At 31.9% G+C, this 16,788-nt stretch overlaps 2 protein-coding genes across 2 annotated transcripts; both read right to left on the reverse strand.

Moving 5' to 3' along the window:
• LOC109339269 (trans-resveratrol di-O-methyltransferase-like) lies at window positions 1,702–3,817 on the reverse strand. The gene is made up of 2 exons (XM_019576683.1): window positions 2,963–3,817; window positions 1,702–2,087 (listed from the first exon to the last, which is right to left on the reverse strand). Exons 1-2 carry the CDS (start codon window positions 3,737–3,739, stop codon window positions 1,779–1,781), a joined length of 1,086 nt encoding a protein of 361 aa, XP_019432228.1. The 5' UTR covers window positions 3,740–3,817; the 3' UTR covers window positions 1,702–1,778.
• LOC109339278 (trans-resveratrol di-O-methyltransferase-like) lies at window positions 9,449–10,297 on the reverse strand. Its single transcript, XM_019576694.1, has one exon. It carries the CDS (start codon window positions 10,242–10,244, stop codon window positions 9,459–9,461), a length of 786 nt encoding a protein of 261 aa, XP_019432239.1. The 5' UTR covers window positions 10,245–10,297; the 3' UTR covers window positions 9,449–9,458.

Genomic DNA, 16,788 nt, shown 5'->3' on the forward strand with positions numbered 1-16,788 from the left:
TTTAGAGAGCATTTTTGCATACGTACATTATTATTTTTCTGCAAGAGAGTTGCATGTGTGAGAAGAGAAATTATGTTGTTTCTGCTATAACATACTTTATGTTTTTGCATAGTTTCAAATCCATTCTTATATTGCTCACATGATCATGCATTAGAAAGAACTCATTTGTATACCGATATTGATTAACTCACTTTTATATTGATGGCTTAAGTGATTAGAATAACGGTTAATCTTTGAGTCTTTATCTTGTAATATTTTAAGCATTTATGTGCTTAGTATACCTTGCTTTTTAATGTGTTTTTGTGTAGTCTGGATTTGTCTCTTGGTGTCAGATCACCACAGAGATTGAAGTTCTTCACCAAGGCAGGGATGTCTTGATTTGAGGATAAGATTCTTGGCTGTGGCTAGTTCGCGAGAAAGGTTTTCTCAAGAGGCGAAAGGGTAGAGTCAAACCAGGTTTTAGAGATCCTAGATTTCAAGAAGGGAGCGTCCTTGTGCTTGTAATTGAATTGGTATTTGTATCCTTAATTCAATATTGTGAAGAAAGAAAATCTCCCTAATCCAGAAGGGGAGGTCTGGATGTAGTTTGCAGTGGACCGCAAACGAACCAGGATAAAAATCCTTTTTGCATTGTTCTTTCTCTCTTTATCTTTCTTATGTTTCTTGCCATGATAAATTGAATCTGTAATTGAAAAGTTGTATATTTGTTTACTGCCATATACTTAATATTTGTGCATAAAAATACCTCAAATATATCTGTTCAATTTTGTTTTAATCATTGTGCAATTTTCCTGTTTAGTCATTTTGTTATGTACAATAGTTAATCGATTAAACCCGGTTGTTAATCGATTAATTGAACTGTTTTTCCAGCAATTGGGTTTTTAATCAAGAAACTGTAATTGTTAACCGCTACACCTATTCAACCCTCTTCTAGGTGTTCCTAGACCACTGATACCTAACAACATTTACTCTCTATTTTAAGAGTTAATCATGACATTTGTGTCTCTTTTATTTTCCAAATAAATACGATACACCTAAAGAATGGCAGAAAAAGACATATCATGGTACCAACAAAGCATTAAAAGAATCCATTCTAGACGGGGCATCAACTGCTATACTTTCCTTGCCCTTTTTGTATTCAATTGTAAAATCAAATTCCATCAATTTAATCAACTATTTTTGTTGAAAAGCAGTGGGTAATCTCTGATCAAGCATATACTTTAAACTTCTATGATCAATTTTGATTATGAAATGCCTATTTAACTAGTAATATCTCAACTTCTGAAAAGCAAAAATCACTACCATTAGCTCCTTTTTCAAAAGTAGATGCAGATTGTTGTTGAAGATTCAATGCCCTGTTAACATAAGCAATTGGATGGTGATCCTGCATCAACACATCTCCTACCCATACTCCTGAAGTATCAACTTCTACCATAAAGGTTTTTGAAAAATCAGGCAAGGCAAGCACATGTGTTATCACTATCAATTGTTTAAGCTTTAGGAATAAACTTTTAGCTTCATATGTCAGAGGAAAATTTGTCCTTCCTTAACATTTAAGGGCATAACAACACCTCCATGGCCTTTTACAAACCTCCTTGGAATGTTGTTGGTGTATTTGTCAAGCCTAAATTATTCAAAGCAAATATAAATATGAAAACTTGTAGAAGTTGTTGTATCCCACAATTTCATAATATAATTTAGTTTGCAGATTAGTAATTATCTTCCACTTGTATGCAGTACTTGTGGAGATATTGGGCTCAGATAGAACAACAAAGCTATTATGGATATATATCAATAACAGACCTTAAACCCAAAATTGGAGTTATCTTGTAGTGACTAAAACCAGCAGAGAAGATCAATTTTGCCCATTCTTTCTCATTTCTCTCTTTTCCACTTACCAACACCATCATTTCCATGTCAAAGAAAAGTTGTGTTTCAAATGATTTATCATCTCTCTTCTCATTCTCAGATATCACCATTTCTATGATAATCACCCTCCCCTCATGTTTGCCTTTGCTCGTGATTGCCTCTCTGCATTTCTTCAATATGTTCACACATTCCTCATCATTCCAGTCATGTAGTATCCACTGCATTGTTATTCAATGTAAAAGTCATCAGCATATATCAATACAATGAAAACAAAATTAATAAAACATTGATTTTCTATTGGTTCATTCAATTCTTTGTAAAATCATCTTATATCATGTCTAATGTTTTTATGACTTCTATATAAACTACACATATTCAAATATGAAGACATCTATAACCATTGTTTAGAAATGAGTAGAGGCAAGTGTCAAATAATCAAAGCTTACTCCTTACCTGTCAATCATCACCTGAGTTGGTGTGAAAGTCTGGTGAGATAAAACTATGAATTGTGATAATGTTAGTTTATATCAAGCACCTTCACGTATTAGTACGAAACGTATCTGTATCCAATACTCTCAGATATTTCATTGATATGTACACATAGTATATAGAAATTATTCTTTGAAAAATAAATAATTTATAAAAATCCGATATTTTATGGATACTCTTAAAATATTTTTTCGATACTTCATAAACACCCAAATTACCACAAAATAATATTTTACGAGAAAGAAAGATATAACACAATCAATTAAGAAAAGAAATATAATATTTCACCAAGTAAACAAGAGATAAAAACAAAACACGCATATGCATAATACTAATCATCAACTAAACATGATTGATATTGTTCCTATTTATTGCCATTAAACAATGACAATATGAATTTCAATTTGTATAGAGTGATGTTGGAGAAATATATTTCTTTTTAATTCATAGAAATAATTATATATTTATTATGTTTGCACACATTTTATATGTATATCTATTGTATACCACATTTATTATATCCTATATTTTGAAAAGAATGTATATTCACACATTGGTCACATATCTTATCTAAGAATCTATCAATATCGGCGCTTCATATTACCTTCAACAAAATGGCATCGGTTGGAGGAATTGCCTCAAACATGTTTCCTCCAACATATTTAAGGTTATCACTTCCTTGCAAGCCAGTAATAACATGTGGAAGATCAAATACAACACACTCCAACTGTGGGAATGAACTAGCAATTGCTTTTGTCACAGCTCCTGTGCCTCCACCAACATCAACCAATGATTTGAATCCCTGAAATACCTCCTTGTACTTCTCAATCAATACACTAGTAACAAATCGAGCATCACTTGCCATGAAATCATTAAATAAGTGCTTATAATTTGGATCATGACCAGCATAATCCCAAAACGTCATCCCATGTACCTTTTCAAATGGAGTAGGAATATCATCTTTTAACCAAGCAGACAAATGATACCATGGCTTTGTCGAAATTGGATCAAGAATAACATGCAAGAAAGGTATCATACTAAAAGGATTGTCCTTCAGCAGTAGTATTGATGCACCAGTTAGAACATACTCCACTTCTAGCTCATCCTGTTTAGTAACATTTTGTTCTGAAAAGAAGCCAGAATGGATCAATATTCGCATCAAACGGTAGATGAAGCGGGTTTTGGATGGGTGGATTGGTAATGATGCAATGAGTTTTGACAATGGCATGGGTTTGCCATAGCTATGTATGACACCTGGTATGCCTAAGTCAACAGCACATTTAAGGGACATAGAGTTTATAAAACTGAAAATGTGATTCCATATATGGGATTGAGCTCGAAGCAATTTAGCAGAATTATACTCTCCACTCTGAGATTCCATATTTTTGCTGGTTGAACTATGGAATCTGTATTATGCTTAATGAAACTTCACATTATTTGAGTACTTGAAGCACACCTATAAATACGCTATGGCAATTCAACCGGTCCCACATATCGTGAATATAACGTGAGTGGTAGAGTAACTACTGCGATATTAAACTATTAATAACATGATGTGATTGCAAGTAGGTGTAAATCATGGTCTTTATAAAGAAATGTATAATAATTTATTATAGAGTATATTTAAGGAATCATTATTGTAGTATATAATAATAATATAAGAAAAAAATATGTATATATTAACAGTAGTATATAAGTTTTATACATTGTCAATATATCATTCGTCATTGATATTTAATTATTGTTACTTTTCAAAAAAAAATCCAAATGAATAGTAAATGATAGAATACATATATATAAATATTTATACTATCAGTATATATATTTAACACTCATAATATCATATGTATCCCTCTTGAGTCTCGAGAGGGAGCGGACTGTCCCGCAGACCTGAGCATAAATGAGATGATAGAATAGTTGGGATTCAAGTTTATGCTTTCTGCTCACTGTTATTACATCAACAGATAAATGATATTATTCTAGATGTATAATTTGTATAGGATTTTTTTTAAGCAACGGTGCTAAGGCACCAAACATTATATTAAACCATGGAGAGGAACAACAAGAAAGAAACTAAGAAACAAATCTAAAGTTGAGAAGATTTAAACGATTCCTATTAACCTCCTCCAATATAAAACTAGGTGCATGATTCCACCAAACTATGTTTTGGATAGTTAAACCAAAATTAGCAAGTTGATCAACACAAGTGTTTCCTTCCTGATAGATATGAGTAACTATCCAATTCATTGATGAAAGGAGCTTTTTGCATTGATTCCACTTGCTTAAGAGTTTCCAAGGGGGATTGGCTTTGTCATAGAAGATGTCCACCACTATCATTGAGTCACACTCAAGCCAAATGTTATGCCAACCTTTTCCATGAGCAAATCTGACAGCAAGCATAGCAGCGGTGAGCTCTACAAAAAGAGCATCATTGCAGCCATTAAAGCAAGCAAAACAGGCCATAGTTTGTCCCTCATGATTTCTGAAAATGTCACCACCAGCTGAAGGATCAGGGCTGCCTCTAGCAGCACCATCAGTATTGATTTTGACAGTTGCTTGCGTAGGGGGCAACCAAATGACCTCTTTTATTTTAGGAGCCTTAGAGTAGTTTATTTTAACCTGAAGGCGTCTTAGAAGAGCAAAATCAACAATGGAGTTACTAGCACAAGCATTGGATTTGTTGCCAGACAAAGAAATGGCCAACTTTATCCTAGACAAAGCTATAGGGAAACTGATAATAGTATTGTTGAATCTAGCTTGGTTCCTGCAGCACCAGATTGTGCTTATAGCATGAATTATGGAAGCTATGATAACCTGCTTGACTTGATCACTCCACTTCCTTTGACTCAACTTCAACGGGCTTGTGATGGAGGAAATGTCAAGAATAGTAGCTAGAGTGGAACTCAGCCAATTCCACACAGAAATAGAAAAATGGCATTTGAAAAACAAGTGCATAGCAGACTCCTCTTCTTTTCTACAAAGGTTACAAATAGAAGCCATAACACAGCCTCTTCTCTTGAGATTTTAATCAGTAGGCATCTTGTTATTGAGTAATCTCCAAGTTGTGAAAGATTTTGAAGGAGGAATATCAGCAGACCAGATAAGTTTACCTCAATTGTGTTGGACTGAACCATGATTCAAATGGAGATAGGCATCCTTGGCAGATAACACCCCATCATTAGAACTTTTCCAAGCCAGTATCAACTTCTACCGTAAAGGTTTTTGAAAAATCAGGCAAGGCAAGCACATGTGTTGTCACTATCAATTGTTTAAGCTTTAGGAATGAACTTTTAGCTTCATATATCGAGGAAAATTTGTCCTTCCTTAATATTTAAGGGCATAACCACACCTCCATAGCCTTTTACAAACCTCCTGTAGTATCCTGCTAACCCAAAAAAAAACCCTCATTTATTTCAGTGTTTGAGGTAAAGGCCATTCTTTAACAGTAGTCACCTTTGCAGGATCAGTAGAGACACCTTCTTTAGAGATAAAGTGTCCCAAATATTCAACCTTTTCCACCCAAAAAAGCCTTTAGATTTCTTAGCAAACAAACAATTTTCCTCCAAGTGTTCATGCAATGATTTACTATAGATAAGTATATCATAAAAAAACTAACAAAAACTTCTGAAAGAACTTACTAAAAATAACATTTATAAGTCCTTGGAATGTCGTTGGTGTATTTGTCAATCCAAATGGCATTACTAGATATTCATAATGCCCTCCATGAGTTATGAATGATATTTTATGTATATCAGGTGGATCCATTCTAACTTAATGATATCCAGATCTAAGATCAAGCTTAGAGAAAATTGTGGAGCCATGTAACTCATCCATAAGATCTTCTACCAAGGGAATAGGAAATTTGTGCTTGACAGTGCCTTTGTTCAATTTGCTATAATCCATACATAACCTCCAAGAGCCATCTTTTTTACCCACCAAGACCACTGGACTTGCATATGGGCTGCTACTATTTTGAATGATACTAGAATCTAACATCTCTTGAACCAACTTATCAATAATGTCTTTTTGGTGCTTAGCATATCTATACGACCTCTAATTGATTGGATTGCTCCCCTGGATAAGTGGAATTGTGTGGTTGTGTCCCATTCTCATAGGTGGCAATTGAGAAGTTTCTGCAAAAATTCCAGTGAACTTGTCAATTGCTTGAGCAAGTTGTAATGTTATTTGTAGTTGCTTTGCATGAGTAGTAAGAGATTGTAACAATCCTCCTTCCTTGGTGCATTCTTGTAGCATGGACAATTGAACACCATTTGCTAAAACCTTATCTAATTATTGCTTCTTGATTGTTTTAACGTCATTTGTGGTGGAACCTCTAAGCACACGCCTTCTAACATGGATATTAAAATCCATAGTCAATTTGTCAAAATTCCAAGTAATGTCTCCTAATGTCACCAACCACTCAACTCCCAGCACCACATCACAAAACCCTAAGGGAATTAGCATCATATCTGAAGTAAAAGTGGTGTGTTGTATAGTACAAGAAAAATTCCTCACCGCAATTGATATTTGCAACTTATTTCCATCAACAACATTGACCATTAAAGGTTCTAATTGTTCAACCTTACATCTAATTACCTTAGCTTTTTAGATATCCAAAAAATTATGAGTGCTTCCACTATCTATCAAAATGTGCAAGAGTTTTGTGTGATAATGACCAATAACCCTCATAGTTCTAAAACTTGGTATACATATGAGAACATTGACAGAAATATGTGGTTCACCATATTCATGTCTTGCAGACTTAGGTTCCTACTCAACATAGTCATCTCTATCATTGTCCTCCACTTCCATTAGATGTAGTTGAAGCTTTTTATGAGACAAACTATGCTCTGGTGTGCTTGGAGTATCACAAAAATAACATAACCATTTTCCCATTCTCTCATTCATATAGGCTGGAGTCAAACTTTTATTAAGTCTGTTCTTAAGCTTCACAGATTCTCTTTTTGCTTCAACACCCCGTAGCAGACTTTGGAAGAAGACTATGTTTTGTAATAGAAACAAGCCTATTAATCTTAGCGGGATATTGCAGCATGGGTGTTTGATTGTTAGCAGACTCATGGAGCTTAGCTAAGGTGAGAGCCTTCCTAACATATTGAGGTTGAAACATCATCACCATCATTTGAACATCTTGTTTCAGCCCTCCCAAGAAACAACTTAGAACATACTCTTCAGGCATCTCTGGTCTTGTGATTATTGCATCGAATTCTTCATGATACTCAACCACATTAGCTTTTTGTCTTAGATTCATGAGTTCAACTATAGGATCATCATATACCTCCCCAAATCTTTCGATCAAGATTTTTACATACTAACTCCAATTTGGCCAATTTCACCTTGAATTCATCAAGTGTGGCATCAATCAAAAAGTACGTTTCACATTGATAAACCCACTTATTCACCTTATCTCCATTAAAACGAGGAAAGTCTATTCTTGACAACCTAGTTCCACAAGAATAGTGCGAATTGCTATGTTGCTCACCTTGAGGACCAAACCTAGAGCTTGCAGAATCTTCCATGCCATCATTGTTACGCTTCAGCAATTCTTCCATCGTCAATTTTAATGATTCACTTAGAGATTTCTGAATAGAACCAGCAAGCTCCATCATCTTGGAGTCAATCTTGGCAGACATTCTACTTTCCAACCTTTCTTCCACTTCTCTTATAGAAGCTTGACTCCTAGTAGATTCTGCCATTGAAGTGTGTTTGTGGCCAAGGAAAAACCAAATATGATACCTATAGAAAGGATTTCGAGATGTGTTATTGAATTTAGAGATTAAGAGATTATAAGAAGAATGTTAATTCCATGAAAAATGGAATGAATTCCCTAAAATAGTTGCATTTGTTATTTATAGCTATTTGAACAACTATCAACTGCCAAAACTGTTAAAACTGTCAAAAAAAAGAAAAATACAGAATATGTAAATTGTAAGTTGAGTATTCTTAGAAGAATACTTTATATCATAGTATACTTAGTTTTAATAGTTGTATGTTTGGTCAACATATCATTCATGATAATTCAATTAATCAAGTATACAAGTGGATGAATACTAAGGCTGATACTATCTTTGATACTAAGTTGTTGCATGGTCTCCATAACAAATTTTTTTCCATTTGGGTCGCTGAATTCAACATGATTAGAATTATGATTGTCTACATAATATTTTTTCTTGGTAATAGTTTTGTGTGAATTTTAGTTGGGGAACAAAAACAGAAAGAAAGAAAGGGTTTTTCCTTTCTCTCTCTCAAAATACAATTTTGTAAATGATCCCCCCATTATTCCTAAGATTTACCTCCGTATAGAATCAACCTTAACATTGGGGTTTGAAATGTGGTTATCTCTCCACCACCATTTATGCTTGATGATGCTAAGATTTGGCAAGAAGTTTGTTAGGGTTGAAACCCTAGCAAACTAAGAAATTAGTAAAGAAAATAACAAACTATAAAAAAACTTCAGTATTTTCAATAATTCAAACAAGGTATCAATTATACCACATAAATAGTACTTGACTTATTTGGGACTCAAGCTAAGCAAATTATTCAAAGCAAATAAAAATATGAAAACTATTAAAGGTTTCGCTTCCCACGATTAAATAATATAACTTAATGAGAAGATTAGTAATTCTCTCTTGCACTTGTATGTGGTACTTGTTGAGATATTGGGTTCAGATGACATAACAAAGCAACTATGGATATATATCAATAATAGATCTTAAACCCAAAACTGGAGTTATCTTGTAGTGACTAAAACCAGCAGAGAAGATCAATTTTGCCCATTCTTTCTCATTTCTCTCTTTTCCACTAGCCACCACCATCATTAGCATGTCAAAGAAAAGTTGTGTTTCAATTGATTCATCATCTTTCTTCTCATTCTCCGATATCACCATTTCTATGATAATCACCCTCCCCTCATATTTGTTTTCTTTTTAATTCATAGAAATAATTATATATTTATTATGTTTGCACACATTTTATATGTATATCTATTGTATACCACATTTATTATATCCTATATTTTGAAAAGAATGTATATTCACACATTGGTCACATATCTTATCTAAGAATCTATCAATATCGGCGCTTCATATTACCTTCAACAAAATGGCATCGGTTGGAGGAATTGCCTCAAACATGTTTCCTCCAACATATTTAAGGTTATCACTTCCTTGCAAGCCAGTAATAACATGTGGAAGATCAAATACAACACACTCCAACTGTGGGAATGAACTAGCAATTGCTTTTGTCACAGCTCCTGTGCCTCCACCAACATCAACCAATGATTTGAATCCCTGAAATACCTCCTTGTACTTCTCAATCAATACACTAGTAACAAATCGAGCATCACTTGCCATGAAATCATTAAATAAGTGCTTATAATTTGGATCATGACCAGCATAATCCCAAAACGTCATCCCATGTACCTTTTCAAATGGAGTAGGAATATCATCTTTTAACCAAGCAGACAAATGATACCATGGCTTTGTCGAAATTGGATCAAGAATAACATGCAAGAAAGGTATCATACTAAAAGGATTGTCCTTCAGCAGTAGTATTGATGCACCAGTTAGAACATACTCCACTTCTAGCTCATCCTGTTTAGTAACATTTTGTTCTGAAAAGAAGCCAGAATGGATCAATATTCGCATCAAACGGTAGATGAAGCGGGTTTTGGATGGGTGGATTGGTAATGATGCAATGAGTTTTGACAATGGCATGGGTTTGCCATAGCTATGTATGACACCTGGTATGCCTAAGTCAACAGCACATTTAAGGGACATAGAGTTTATAAAACTGAAAATGTGATTCCATATATGGGATTGAGCTCGAAGCAATTTAGCAGAATTATACTCTCCACTCTGAGATTCCATATTTTTGCTGGTTGAACTATGGAATTTGTATTATGCTTAATGAAACTTCACATTATTTAAGTACTTGAAGCACAGCTATAAATACACAACGGCAGTTCCTCTTCTCAATTATATTCTAGCGTTGGATTCTTCGCTACTTGACTAATGTATGGCATTATATAGAACCAAAGTCTTTTATCCAAATTAAAAGTCAGTCACGTACTGCTTCACATTAAAGACCACAATGCAATCAACTACAGTGAATCCGTATTCCTTTTGCACATGTCACTTGAGTGTTGATGAGATAACAGTATTCATTATCAGTTGGTTTACGTCAGAAAATTACAACCATTTTGGTTTTGAAAGTCAAGAAAAAAGCGACATTCAGTCTAAAAAGGAGGTATTTAAAGTCATAAATAGGAGGCAATTGAAGATGACAAGTAGAAATGATAACATGTATAATAAAGTGAGTGAAAATATATTTAATTCATTGTTTGTTCGAAGTCTCTATAAATATAGATGTTTCATTCTTCATTGATATTATAAGTCATGGTGTGAAAGTTGCTTGGAGTATAGGGTTTAAGAAGGTTATTCTAGAAATTAATTGTTTTGAGGCAATCTAAATTATTTTTTATGATGTTTGTTAAAATGTGGTCAGAGCCATGGAAAAGAAAGCTTTTCGATGAATCAAGAAGTGTATAAAAGAAAGCTTAAAGAAAGAATAATGAGAAATAAAAATTGATAATATTCTCATTGAATGATTCAATTCTCATTACAAAATTGAATGAGTTGAATTGATTGAATAAGAAGTTAGCCAATATAGCTTATTTATACAAGAGAAAAGAATGAAAAGAAAGCTTGCAAGTAACTAATATAAACCTAACTTGCTAATTCCTTACTTTCTAATCAACTATCATCTTCTAAAATAACCTATCATATATCTTTAATACCCCCTCAAGCTTATGAGTGAAAATTTTTACTCTCCAGCTTGGAATTGATTTGAAGCTTGATTTGAAGTAATAACAACATTTAACCACCCATGGAAGAAGCTATATCATCAAACGCTTACCGATCCGTAGCAGAAGCTATATCTTTGTTTAACCACTATGGAGAGAAGCTACCCATCCACTACTTAATCATTCATGACAGAAGTTATATCTGAGCTTAACCATCATGGACAGAAGCGAACCAACTATTGATGATGAAAGAGAGAGAACGGATCAGAATCTTGATCCTAATGAGATATTTCTATGATGAATAAGAAAGAGGGATAAATGATGAAGAATAAGAAAATAATGTAATCTTGTATAGGATAAATTGGTCATGGTACTATATTCTTGAAGAGATTGAGGATATCAAGAAGCTAGTTTATGCTCTTGAAAAAAATTCTTGACCAAAAACAAACTCCTTTGATCTGAATTTGAAGGTCGATGAAGAAAGTGATAATGAATTCCAATTTGGAGCAATCAAAGAAATCAAGATAGTCTTGCCATATGCAACATTGTCACCTATTGGAAGCAAGATAACACTAATGAAGGCCATTAAGATGAAAAAGAAAGCACCACCATGTTCATGATTGTTGAAGTTTTGGGGATAATCCTTCATGGAAACATAAGCAGAATCTATCAAAAGATTGTGCTCTGATACCATGTTAAAATGTGGTAAGAGCCATGGAAAAGAAAGTTTCTTGATGAATCAAGAAGTGTATAAAAGAAAGCTTAAAAAGCTTAAAGAAAGAAGAATGGGAAACAAAGATTGACAATATTTTCATTGAATGGTTGAATTCTCATTACAAAATTGAATGAGTTGAATTGATTGAATAATAAGTGAGTCAATATGGCTTATTTATACAAGAGAAAAGAATGAAAAGAAGGCTTGTAAAGCAAGTAACTAACATAAACCTAACTTGTTAATTCCTCACTTTCTAATCAACTATCATCTTCTAAATAACCTATCATATATCTTTAATAATGTTCAATTTCGTTTTCACCAAATTTTGGGAGTAGTCATCTATTTGTGCTTGATTCTTTTAAGATTGGATCTTTTAGATTAAATATATAATTAGGGAGGCTAACTAAGTGGTTGACTTCATGGTAAGACTTGAATGGTACTCTACAAAGGAGCTAAGGATTTGACTTCATGGGTCATGGTCATTTTGGACCTGCCAGTTTTGATTTGGCTACTTTAGTTTAGTTTTCTTTTTTCCTTTTTGTTGTTTGATTTTTCAATGTACCAAAAAATATAGTAAATACTTATTTCAGTCTCTCGTGTTTTTTTTATCTTATCGCTTTAGTCTCTCAAAAATTAAAACAAATTTCAAAATAATTCCCAAAAAATATTAAATAGTGATCAAATTAGTCATTTTTAATGTCAAATTAGTCATTTTTAATGTCAAATTAGTCTCTACTATGTTGTAAAACATGCTAAAAAGAATAATTTGACCACCATTTAAAAATTTAAGGGACCATTTTGGGATTTCCAAATTTTGAAGGACCGGTAAGGTCGAAAAACATAAGAGACTGAAATGGGTATTTACTCAAAAAAAAAATATATATCATCACAAGCTTAAGTTCATCTACTAGTATTTGTAGTGTTTCTCCTACTTTATAATAGAGAATTGTATTATGTTATTTTAAGAGAGTGTGATTGTCTTGAGAAGTGGTAACATTTTTAAACTTAGTGAAATCTTTTATTCTTATTCGTGATTGTTTCTCCCATTGTAATTATTACTAACTGTTTTATTCTGGAATTTATTGGTGGTTTCATATTTTTAAATTGAAAATAATTATTTGTTAGTTTTAGTTTTGGAAAATTAGTTGGCGGTTTTTGACAAAAAATAATAATAATTGGTTATTTTTTATTTTAATTTTCAGATTTAATAGGTCTTTCAGGTTTTTTCCTATAAATAATGGGCTAGAAACATCCTAAACACACAAAAATTACAATCTGAAGTAGCAAAATATTCTCATCCACATGCCTGGTTCTGTTTATTTCTATAGCATTATCATTTTGAGCTAACGATATCCATTATCTTGGCATCCATTTCCATACACCTCAATGGAGTATATATATCAATTTGAGTGCCACTTTTCTTATTGATATTTAACGAGGAACAATTAATTAAGTTCCCTTTTGTACCTTTTGTACCTTTTGTGTAACCCTTTATTGCATCTTCTTTTTACTTTCAATTTTTTAAACAATAATAACACCTGACAAAAAAATTATGCATACATAAAATTCTAGATAACGACATTCCCAATAATAAGGTAGATACTAATGTCATAATTTTGAAAATATGTCATTACAAAAATACTTGAATCTTATTCACCATAAGTATTCCATACATGTACTTTTTTTATTTATTATTTCCCTAATAATTAGTGAATAATAAAATCTTTAATAACTTCGTTATCTATTTTATCACATTTTCATTTGTTTCAGTTTAATACAATTTAATAACAATATATTATAAAGATTAATACGGTGGTAATAATTTAAAAACCATTTGTCACTATTTAAAGTTGAGATGCAGTATCCAATTTTGGGTTGTACTTTATTCTTTAAAAAAGTGAGCAAATAATAAAAAAAAACAAACTTACTACTTTTAGTGGGGTACATTGCTTAAAAGGAGTAAGAGGTAATTTAATAAAATCTCCTTTTTAGTCGAGTTATGATATAGACACAAATGTTGTTGCCGGTGTCACTTTAAAGGAGTAAGTGGAAACGTTAATAAAATTTATCTCTTTTAATCAAGTTATAGTGCAAACATAAGTGTTGCAGTCATGATTGCAATAAAATATATTTCTTTAAATCGAGTTGTGATATAGACTTGAGTGCTATTGTCATTGTTAAATAAAGTGGTCAAGCGAGTAATTAATAAATTCCAATTCTTCAAGTTGAGCACTAGTGCTAACACGAGTGTAACTACTATAATCTCTTAAAGTAGATAGATATAATATAATCGTTAAATACTTAAATCATCTAAAAAATAACTAAAATCAAATCAAACTAATGCATCATTTTCAAACCCAAATAATGTTGATTTCACTATTTCATTCATAGATACATAGGAGCAAGATGAACTTTTGTTAGACTAAAAATAAAAAAATAAAATATTTTGTTTCAACAAGTAAATTAACAATGGTATTGTTTTATAACGGACGGAAGGGTGCTAATATTTTTCATGATTCGTAATCGACCACGAACTCAGAACTCGGATTTAAATTGATCTTTTCCAACAAGGCTATGAGTTATGTGCATATTTTGGATTTAATCCAAGCTAGATCTTGGTCGTGGTTTCTCTCTAAAGTTGCTCCAACTTCTCTTGTGTTTGCTAATTGGTGTAACGATCCGAAAACTTGTATTATATTAACTTCTAAAAAGATCAATATTTGATCTTTGTCTTGTATTGGGTTAGCACCCCTTATGCTGCTTTGAATACAATTTGCTTAACGAAAAAAAAAAAAGATCATTTTATCTAAAAGGGCATATTACTGAATAAAATAAATAATTGCTAACGTTTATTATTTATGTAAAAAGTAATCATATTTATACAATTAATGTCATCTATCAAAGTGAACATTGTCTTTGGAATAGGATGCTTATCCATATAAGATGGAAATATGTTAGAAGAGAGTTAGCCTTAAACATGTAAATAGTATGTAGGAGCCCAAGTCTCATGTGTTTATCTATTTAAGAAAAATTAAAACATAGGTTTAACATGTTTAAAAATTTAGTTTGACATATTAGCATATTAATTAAAAAGACATGTTAGGCTATTAGGCCTTTAAATAGGTTAACATATTTGCCTTTGAATAAGAAATTTATAAATAGGTTCATGTAACACTAACAATTAAATTATTGTTACATATCTCCTAGAAATATTATAGTTGTGAAATATTTTTTATATTAAAATTTCATATATAATATTTAGTTATACTGTAATAAGATAATATAATATTATTCAGTTTAACACATTATATTTTAGGCTATCTAAAATATAATAGTATTAGTTATAATATAAATTTTATTATTTAATATAATATTATTTTATAACTAATAGGTTTAGATGTGATATATTAAACTAAATATTCTTTTTAAAAGTATATTCGGAGAGAGTGTTTATGAAAAAAAAGTCTGGCCCTTAACTAACATGTTATAGGCAAGTAAAAAAACCTGAGCTGAGCAAGTAATATAACTGGGCACCATCAAGATGTTACACATTATATTTCTTCATTATGAAGAAGTAATATTTTTTCCTCCTCACAGTGTCTCCTAAATCTTTTCTGGTTCTACACAAAACTCACCTCTTTCATGTTCTTTTCCTCTCACCCTAAAATCATCTTCCACCCCTTTCATCAAAACCTCTATCAATTATGGATTTGGTTCTTTCATTTTAACGAACTAGTTGGCATCCCACTATAAAATGGGATTGTAATGTTCCGCTAATTAAACCGGAGGAACGAACCAGATCGTGGTTCAAAGCCAAAATCACCGAATCAGGCAACTATGTTCTCAACTATAGTCGATCTGCAATGGAAATCAGTTGTATTTCGATGTTGTCATAGAGAAAATTTAGAATGAATTTTTCTATACAGAGATATAATTGGAGTGATATGTGCATTATGTTAGAACTCTTAAAAAGAACAATTCTCATGTGGTGTTACTTCTTTACCTAATCATGAAATGTAAATGTGAGTCCCTTGTTCATGCATGTCTTTTTTTAATGGAACGTGTACTTATGCATGTCTAACCTAGGAGCAACGAAACCCTGTTTAAAAGTGTTTGAAGTAGCAAAATGCAAATTTAATTTAACAGAGTCAGGAAACTAACCCAACAAAAGGAGAGCAACAATGTAGTTTTATTACTGTGTGAGATAAAGAGATCAAAACATTTGATTTAAACGTCACATACCAAAAGGAGAGCAACATTTGATTTAATCATTGTAGATTTGGGATAAAGAATGTTTAATAAATTAATATAAAATTGCCAAAACGTACCATGTCAACTCTTACCACACATTAGGTAATTATAGATTGATCTCCATAAATATTGACTAATATGAATATCTAATTTTTTTTGGTCAATTATTTTCACATACTTTAAGAATAAAAAATGACAGGGGCTGAAAAAAAATGAAAACATGATTTGATTGATATTAAAGACATTAAATAATTGATAATTACATATTTAATTTTTATATATAAATATTTATTACAAGAAATAAACTATGGACCACAATTTGACAGTAAATGAATCATATCAAATAAATTTAACATCAATTTAATTGGGTGATATAATTATAATGAGACAATAATGATTATCATTTGCAATCATAATTAATTTGACGGTAACAAATAATCCATAAATTCATGATTTCTCCCCATTTTCAATTTTAAATGAAAGTAAAAATAAAAAGCATTTAAATTGGTTTTATGTGTAATTGTTGGTGCATTAAAGGGTATACTCTCTATTTTTTAACATGAGTCAATTTTTCCTTATAAATAGAGGGGAAAATCACAATACAATACTCAAAGGAAAAATAAAAGAAATATACTTTAAGCCT

The sequence above is a fragment of the Lupinus angustifolius genome, chromosome LG02 (assembly GCF_001865875.1).
Source record: "Lupinus angustifolius cultivar Tanjil chromosome LG02, LupAngTanjil_v1.0, whole genome shotgun sequence".
In the NCBI taxonomy this organism is placed as follows: domain Eukaryota; kingdom Viridiplantae; phylum Streptophyta; class Magnoliopsida; order Fabales; family Fabaceae; genus Lupinus; species Lupinus angustifolius.